The 9,627-nt window shown below is 39.4% G+C and overlaps 1 protein-coding gene across 1 annotated transcript; it reads left to right on the top strand.

Annotated features, from left to right (window-relative positions):
* Positions 1 to 2,182: 2,182 nt before the first annotated feature.
* LOC123966811 (homeobox protein Nkx-2.2a-like) lies at positions 2,183 to 3,652 on the top strand. The gene is made up of 2 exons (XM_046042925.1): positions 2,183 to 2,399; positions 3,105 to 3,652. Exons 1-2 carry the CDS (start codon positions 2,183 to 2,185, stop codon positions 3,650 to 3,652), a joined length of 765 nt encoding a protein of 254 aa, XP_045898881.1.
* The last annotated feature ends 5,975 nt before the right edge of the window (positions 3,653 to 9,627 follow it).

Consider the following 9,627-nt stretch of genomic DNA (forward strand, 5'->3'; position numbering starts at 1 on the left):
GACATGCCACTAGTGATAACTGTATTTAATAAGAATTAATAATAATTAATGTAATTCCAAAACCCAAAACAAATTCAAAGCTGTACAGAGCTGTGGCTGAATGTCCCTCGAGGTCATTTTGTTAAAACTCAGTTGTTTTAACAAACAAGTAAAATAATACTTCAGCTCTTAATAGAGTGCACAATACATTTCTTTTAATTTGTATTTCTTTATAATCTGTTGTTCTGTGTATGACTGTAAATTTCCTTGTTGTTTCATATACTATTTCACTCAACCCCACAACCCTGTACACAGGATGAGCGGTGGATATTTCACTTAACTGTTTAGTTAATAATCATCTATAAAAACAAGATCAGAACAACAAATCCTGGAACTATCCCTGTCTCCAAATAACTGTACACACACTATTAATTATGTTTTTGTTAAACACACTTGCACACCTGACTTTGAAAAAAGTGTTTCTTTAAATGGAAGGAGTCATTCATTGAGAAGGACACAATAATAAGAGCATTGTGAAGTTAAAGTGCAAGAATAGTAATTTTTAAGAGCAAATATCTTCACTTGTCATGGCAGGAAAAGCACATGTGTAGCTAATAATATTAATGGTGGAGCCAGCGTGCAAAACACCAGGACCCTGAAAGTGAAGCAGCTAAATTGAGCTCAGCCATCATTCGTTTTATTATTTTTATTGACTGTGTTTTTTCTGCTGTGCGTCAAAATGTCTTCTGTGAAAAAGGGCAGATTTCATAGCCCACTGATTAAGTATCTATCAGAGCTAAACTAGTAATGAAAAACTGTGTTGATGGGGCAAAACTGATTTAGCTTGTGGGACAATAAAGATGTGCATTGATCTTGTGTGTCCCTCAGCTGGTGTGTTAAAACACTTTGACTCTTCATCTGCCGCTTGAGTTAATCCTCACAACAAACAGTCAAACACACTCAAACAATCTTCTGACTTCGGTGTGATGATCAAATTAAATGTTGGCAGTTCTGTCTGCACTGTGAATAAATTGTTAAAAAAAAAATCTGTATGAAGTTTATTATAATTATGAAATAGTGTCTTTATGCATTTTAAGATGTAAATACACAGGGCTGCAGAAGCCACTGAGGCTGTTTACTGATTTATGGATTTTAATGTAAATTTGGGCTTTTTAAAAGGCAGACTCGACTCTAACAATTAAACATGAATGTAATCCACGAACTAGGACTTTTCAACTCCTTTTGATTAAATATGACAAATGCCAAGAATAAAATAAATATTTTGAGATTTCGAGATTTTGGAGAAAAGACATGAGGACTTTTATTCTTCTCATTTAGAGAATAAAAGTAAAGTATAACTGAGTTAACTGTGAGTTTGGGGGACTTCAGACCAGAGTAGAATCCTGGTTATGGTCCAGTAAAGTAACATGAATATTAATAAATTAGAGAGATTGTTTATTCAACTTAATGTCATAAAATTACACCGAAATGAAATGTCGGTGTGTTTACGTATATTTAGGGCTATACAATGGTGTCTTTTTGTCATTTATTTATTTTTTCATTTTTTGAGTAATTCAACTTTTTGATTGCGATTTTATTACAAATGCGTGTCAGTAAATATTAATACTTTTCAGCTTTGTAAATCAATTTCATATTGCATTAATAGATCTCATATCACAGACGAAACAACACTAATAGGCCTGTTTATCTTTAATTATCGTGCGTTTTAAAAGCTTTATGTGGAGTTTCAGACACACTGAAGACTTAAACTGGAAGCGGGGCGTGACTCTAAAATATGTAAATGAATCCCTTATTTCTCTCTAATCCTCCATCATTAAACATCCTCCTCCTCCTCCTCCCTGAAGCTTCAGCATCTCCGCGCTGCTGCTTTTTTTTTCTTCACACCCTCAACCACTTGACCCGCCTCCGTCCTTTTTAATGGCCTGGTTTTGTGCACGCCAGTCATTAAAAAGGACGGAGGACACATGCACTCTCTTAATGTCTGTCCTCATGTATTTTTCATGCTGTTAACTCCTCTCCGGTTGGCCCGTGCCGCTCCGGGCTCCCGCTCCGTTTAACGGCATTCATGGACCCAAACCCTCGGCTGTCCGTCCCTCTGTAACGGGCTGCAGCGGGTGAACCACCCTGGACACAAACCTGGGACGTTTTGCTTTTTCTTCTGTCGCTGCTTTTCCCAGGCGTCATGTCTTTTGGCACCAACATAAAAGCTGGCTTCTCCGTGCGGGACATCCTGGATCTGCCAAACCCGAACGCGAGATGCGGCTCCGGGACCGAGGAGACCGAGGAAGACGAGACCGAGGAGGCCTCCGCGGAGGTTTCAGGGTCGGAAAATGCGAGTTTGTGCGAGCGCGGAAGCTTCGGCAGGTGGAGCCGCGGATCCGGTAACCTGCACTTCTCCTGTGAGGAGACTTGATTTTAAAAATACAAATTTGACTGTTAGTTTATCACATGATTTATATTCATGCATCAGTCCATGTTGACCTCATTTCTGACTCTTCTCTGTTTGTGCGTAATTAGGCAACACAATTAGTAGCCTAGTCAGCTCAAACTACTTTATCTTAAATCTATCTTCAGGTTTACTGCTAAAATTATAAAAGTGACATAATTTAGTCCTCATTTCTGGCCAGAAAGTTAGTTTCCTTCTTGTCCTTATCGCTTTTAGGTTGTATTGTTGTTTTCTCGGTTATTAAATCGGGGCCATGGCCTATTAAACTCAGTACAGTTGCTGCCGATGTTTAGTTTTGGCCTCTTTTGAAGGCATCAAGTGGGGAGTTGTCCAATCATTCAGATTTTTAAGTTCAACATGCGTGTGAATCATTGCTCCCCACTTGATGCCCTTGAATGTGGCTTATTTCCAGAGCAGATTCAGAATATTTCTGCAGAAGTAGACAGGCTACAGTTTGAAACGAAATAAAAACATGCTGAGCTGGGGCTGTTTGTTCTAGCTTCACCAATGGAAACGTTAATATGTTTCGGTTGGAAAGCAGAACAATCATTTCAGTCTTTTTGTTGTTTTAAATAAATCACTTGTTCCAAACTGTGTTTTGGAGTAATCCAAGTAGCCAGCTGAAAGTAATCAGATTACTTGTTTCGTCTCCCTGCAGTACACGGTCTGTCCTTAGAGGCCCATACCGAGTCCAAATCTCCCGAGCTCTTCACGGACGAGTCTCCGGACGCAGAGGGAGACCCGGCGCGCAGCGCGTCGCAGAAGAGCCGCAGCAGGAAGCGGCGGGTGCTCTTCTCCAAAGCGCAGACCTTGGAGCTGGAGCGCCGCTTCCGGCAGCAGCGCTACCTCTCCGCCCCGGAGAGGGAACACCTGGCCGGGCTGATCCGCCTCACCCCGAACCAGGTGAAGATCTGGTTCCAGAACCACCGCTACAAGATGAAGCGGGCCAGGGTCGAGCACAGCTTGGAGGCGCTGCAGCTGCTGCCGGCCCGTCGGGTCGCCATCCCGGTTCTGGTGCGGGACGGGAAGCCCTGCGACCGAATCATAGCGGGGGACCTGGAGACGACTCTAAGGTCCGGTCTGAGCCTGCCTCTGTGTGCCTATTCCCCGCTGCTGCATCCCGCTTATGGCCCGGGGCACCCCGGGATGCCGCAGCAGCACGCAGGAGTGCAGCAGCTGGCGCACATGTACCACTGGAGCTGGTGAAGCTCGAGACAAACTTTCATGGATACAATTCATAAGACGTCCACGTTACAACCTGGTGTTCGCCTTAAAATTATTGTTTTTCTTCGCAGAATCGGCTCTTTTTTGAATGGAGTTTGGTAAATATCAGGATCTGTATTTCACAGAAAGATAATAAAGGATATGTCTTGAAACAAGGCAAAACAAAACACGGCACATGAGAAAATTTAAATCTTAAAGTTGAAGCACAAGTACTTCTATTCTATCAATTTTCCCTGTCGGTTTCTGTTTTCAACCTTTCATCCAGATTGTAGGACATTTACTCCTGTAATGGCGAAATTCCCTAAAAAAAGATCTTTTTCATATCTGGCACAACCTGGAGAAGTTGCTGTTTTTCATTTTTATCACACAAAAGCTTTTCCCCTCTTCTGACGCGCAAAACGTCTAAAACTACAGAGCTTGTTGTTTAATACGTGAAAGAAAAAGAATGAAGTGGAACTGATGGTCAAACAGATCAAACCAAACGTTTTCCTGTTGTTGTTGTTGTTGTTATCGTTGTGTTTTTCTGCAAAAGTGTCACTTTTATCTCGCGACTGTTTCCGTGAGTTTTATAAATCTATTTATATGTTGACCGGTGAGTTGTTTTGTAATAAGCTGGATATTTATGATGGTGAATAAAAGTTGAAGCAGGTGTGAGTGATTTGATTTCAACCTGTAGGCTGTGGAATATGAATATTAACCTTCTGTTCAGGTATTATATTCTTTTAAATCATAAATGCACAATAGCTATGCAGGCTGTTTTATAATTTATTTCATGCACACGTCTTTCTGTCATCATCAAAATCAAAGTGCTGCAGAATTTGAAACATAATAAAAGAGACTCTGAATACAAGATATTCATAATCATCATCCAATATCCAATAATAATTAATAATTATGATGTAGACATAAACTCACTACAATCATTATGTCAGAATTACTCATACATACAGATACAAGATTCAATTTCATGTCATGTTTCTATAATATTTCTTACTCATAGGGTCTATATTGATCATTTGTTTCCTGTGGGGAGATTCTGGTGAATGTGGACAGTTAAATAACTGATATAATATTTTTCTATAATAAAGGGCTCAAAAACAAAGCTCAAAGAAAGAAATGGTAAGCAATTAAAAGTAATGTTTTAGGAATAATACACTATTACTAAAATGCTTTTCCCTAAAACCATTCGAAAGGTTAATGGAGTTTGGTACATTTGCAGATTATGTTTCTTAGAAAAAACTGCTATAATGTGGCCAAAGTCTGTGAACTTAACATGTCTTTATTACATGTCTGCAGTGATTTTATAGTGATCTTCTTTTTTTATTTTTCACCGTCTGTCGTTTCTTCTCTAAATAATAAACATCAGAATCAGCAGCAGCATTTAATCGAGCGGTTTCTAACCTGAGGATTTCATTGAGATTAAAGTCAAAGCTGGATTACTGACTGGGAAAATTGGACAACAAAAAACTCAAGTTCACTTTCTTTGTGGTGATTTGATTACTGATCATTTTGATTTGGAATATGAGAATTTAAACTAAAGCACAATGTCAAGTGATGAAGTCTCTTATCAAAGTGAGTGAGTCATAATCTACTTCAGACAGGCGTCCATTAATCCACCTTTTATGATGCATATTCTTATTTAATTTGTGTTTTATCAAATTACCTCACAGCAAACCCGGGGCCATCATGTTTTTAAGGAATTATGTGAACAATGCAGAGAGAAAAGGACGAGCTTGGGTCTGACATTAACCCAAACAGGTAAATCTTGAAGGAAATACTTAAAGATTTTGTAAAATGATTCACTTTCTTGCAGAAAATTAGATGAGGAGATTGACACCACTATCATGTCTGTCCATTAAATATGAAGCTACAGATGATTAGCATAAAGACTGGAAATGGGAGAAAAGTCCAGCATGGCTCTGTCCAAAGGTGACAGATCTGCCCACCAGTGCCTCTAAAGCCTGTGTAGTGTGGCTCTTAACCACCAGACAAGTTTCTTTGGCTTTTGTACAAATTAAACAAACAAGATATAGATAATAATAATAATAATTGAGCCCCGTTTTCAACCAAAAAGTAAATAATATAATAAATACTAAATGGACTCATCTCAGGAACTAAAGAACAAGACATCACAGTTTGTGTTTCTAGCACATTCTGGTGTTGGAGTTGGATGCAATGAACAAATGAAGAGAAAAAAGATGCAGAAGAAGAAGATTGAATTCTCTGCGGTGGTTATTAATTTCTGCTTTAGAACAAAACCGCCCCGAAACAATTATTAAGTTAAGTTTCCATTTGGGAAGCTGACATCAATGAAAAACAACAAGAAATGTCTGACCCTCGTCCTAAAACCAATACTACAACAGTACTTCTCTTGCTTCACCAATCAGATGGCAGATTTATTTGAAACTACTTCTCCTCTGAGCATGAAATATTATTCTCCCTGGAAGTAAATTTAGTTCCTGGTTCCTCAATAAGGTTCTTGGTCCCCTGGGAAAGTTCTTCCAGTGAAAACACACCTAAGCGTTAGAAGTGCGAGTACAAATAAACTTTATTTATGTAGCACTTATCAAAACAAAGTTACAAAGTGCTTTACATGGTCAAACAAAGTAGGTGGTGTTTTGTTACTTTCGGAAAGACCCGGTGTTTCCACCTGTTTGCAGTCTTTGAGCTGTGCTAAGCTAGCTGGCTCCAGCTTCATGCTCATACTGAAACATGTCCTTCATAAAAAGAGTTGAACTAACATTTGGGCTGAATGTTTTCTGTTTAAACATGTTACAGGATTAAAACATCTCTCCTGCAGCAGACGACTTCATTCAGACAACCGGCTATTTACTGTGTTGTGACAAAGGAAAGAAAGACCCCCCTGTGTGTGTGTGTTGGGGGGGGGGGGTCTCTGTATTCAGAGGTGTCAGAGGTCAGCTCATCTCAGAGGGATGATGTCACAGGAGGAGGGGGTCGCAGCTTTGAGACAGTTATAATGTGTCACCTGCTGCTATGAAAGAGGAGAAGAAGAAGAAAAGCAGATCCAAGCTTTGGAGTTTAAAGGACGAGTGCAGAGTTTTTAGCATGTTTCACTCATCCATACTGCAGACTCTGCTGATTTTCTTAGAGAAAAGACTAAACCCAGGAGTGAGTGTATCTCCCAACCAGTTCTGTGTGTTATCACAGCCTGAAATCTCTTCTTCCTCTTCTTGAGCAATACAGCTCAATTGTCCAAAAACTATTCAAAAACACATCAGTGAGCAGCTGTTTTAGGAAACTACTGAGCCTTTTTAAAATAAAACTCTATATTTGTAAATATTTAAAGCCTTTAGTAAGAACCAAGGGTTCCAGGCTGAGAGCCACTGACAGGAAATCATAAAGAATTGAGAGACAGACTGAGATGTTTTTGGTTTTGGTCTTAAAATAGCGCCAGTCTCATCCTTTAATGTGCATTCACACCTGTATTAGACATTTAAACATGTTCAGCAGGAGGACTAATATTTTTATACAATTTAATATAATATTTACAGTGGAGTGGTGAATACATTTTATATATAGGAGGCAAACAGAATGAAAGTACACAGAGGTTTAAATAGATGTTCCAGTATTTAACCCAAGTTTGTATATTACGTCACAGCAGCAGTCACAGTAAAGCCTACAAAAACACTGGTTTGGTGCTTTCTTATTTTATTTTACATTATTTTCCTCTATAATACATCTCATTCGATGTTATAAATGTAAATTATCAGTATATTGTACACTTTCATTTCATAAAGAACATTCCCTTCCCTTATTTTCCCTTATTTCACATTTCATTAATCACACAAACCAACATTATTTTATTTGACTTCATGTCATTTCTTCTCGTTTGTCTCATCTCTCACTAAATTCTGAATATTCATTATATATGCCATCATTTCTGTATGTGTATATTATTTATGTATCGTGTTGTCCATTTCAGCCCTGGCTTTGTTTAATACTTTTATTAGACTTATTTAAGGTTTGTGTAGTTTATAGATACATCATTTTTATTTTAGACTCAACATTTATTTTGAAATGCAGCAGACGTCATACGTCATGCCGTCAGCAGGTGGCAGCAAAAGCTTGATCAAAACGTGCTTTTACCAGAAACACACACACACACACACACCTAACCCTTAACCATGACAACTAAATGACCCAAACCTTCACCGAACTAAAACCTTATTCTATTCTTACCCTAAAAACACGTGTTTAAAGGGCCATAATGTCCTCACTCCCAGGGTCTAAAACTGTAATTGGTCCTGACAATTACAGACACACAAATTTCTGTAAAATATGTGTTTCAATAATCATAAGGTGATTCTTTGTTCTGCATGTTTTTTCCTGCCATTGGATTTAAAATACGAGTGTGGACGGGCTGAAACAGGAAATAGTGGTTATGTTTGTCCTCACAATGTAACATAAAACATTATATGAGACAATACACACATTGAGGCTGAGGTCAGTCAAAAAAATTGCTCCAGAATTCATAAAGGGCTTAAACCAACTTTAGCAACATGCGCACTTACAGAAAAGTCGACCTGAGAAGAGCTCTAAGCAGGTAATCAGTTCCTGAGCCTTTAACCTGTCAGTCTGGTTCAGTGAAGTTCAAATGAACTGTTCCACGATGTCTCAAACCGTGGAGTCGTCAGATGACACGTTGAGAGTCATCCACATAGATTAACACCCCTAACCCTGACCTAACGTGACTGCAGCTTTAGTCTCTAAATGCTTTCTGACTTCCTGTCTGTGGCTCTCAGCTCTGATCCCATTGGTTCCTACTGAAGATTTAAATCTTTAAAAACACAGATATGAAGTTTTATGTTTAAAAGCTCTGTAATTTCCTAAAACAGCTGCTCACTGTAGTTTCTATCAAACAAACAAGAGGCAATAGGGCATTAGTTGGGGACTGTTTTCAGTGGCGGATGAATCCACATGGGGCGCTCTAGTGAGTGTTTGGTGCAGCAGGACGGCGTATGGGGGACTGAGTCAGAATAAAATACAGTGTGTGTGTTCATGTAGATGGAGGAACATGTGACCCAGTGCAGCAGTGAGGCTCACTGATGGGGTTTAATAGTTTCTGGACAACAATGGAGCAGTATGGCTCAGAGGAAGAAGACACATCAGGCTGTGACATCACACACAGGACTTTTCATGGGATTTGTTGAAATTTGTTGAAACAATTTAGAATATCATCAGATTGTTCCTTTAATCAGTCAGGTGTGATTCACTGTAGTGAATATGAACAACAACAAACAGGAGTTTATTTATACTGTCACTATGCAGTTTCATAAATGCTGAAATGGAGGAGCAGAGAAGTGTGTAACACTCTGTCTCCTTAAGGGGGCGTTCAAGTTGAAATGTCCGACTGGAAACTGGGAAAATCCAACTTCAAATGTCAAATGCAGCATTATTACCTGCTGTTCTGACTCTGCCTGCCTGGATCAAGTAAAACTGAACTTAGTCTTTATATTTCCTGTCTCTGAGTCGTGCGAACGGCTTCACCACTGCCAGTTTCCCCTGAACCATGACAGTTAGAATAAACTATATTTACATTTGTACTGCGTTGCACACATTGGCCACACTGTGTGTTTGCGAGAATGACATGTTTCACCACATGAAAAGAAGAAGAAGAAGTTGAGCGTGAGAAGATTGTTAGTTAAGATAAATGTTTGCAATGATGCAACTTGTTTTCTTCAGATAGTGTTTATTAGAAAACAGACAGGATCCATGGTGATGTTTGACAGCACACATGAACAGACAGGTGAAGAGTCAAACTCCTCTCCCACCAGAATCTGACTCCTGATGTCCATGGTGCAATATGGTGATACTCAGGGGTGTAGGTATAGAGAGTGCAGACAGTGCAGCTGCACTGGGGCCGGCACTATACTAGGGGGCCCTAGATGGGAGCGGCCCCACCGAGTTACGAGCTGGTCTTTGTCAGTTACATGGTA

This window comes from Micropterus dolomieu, unplaced genomic scaffold, assembly GCF_021292245.1.
Source record: "Micropterus dolomieu isolate WLL.071019.BEF.003 ecotype Adirondacks unplaced genomic scaffold, ASM2129224v1 contig_14292, whole genome shotgun sequence".
Lineage (NCBI taxonomy): Eukaryota > Metazoa > Chordata > Actinopteri > Centrarchiformes > Centrarchidae > Micropterus > Micropterus dolomieu.

Excerpts from the sequence above, each read along its gene's own strand:
- LOC123966811 (XM_046042925.1), top strand. The coding sequence starts at position 2,183 with ATGTCTTTTGGCACCAACATAAAAGCTGGCTTCTCCGTGCGGGACATC. Across the intron at positions 2,400-3,104 it reads CGGTAACCTGCACTTCTCCT|TACACGGTCTGTCCTTAGAG; the intron begins GTGAGGAGACTT and ends GTCTCCCTGCAG.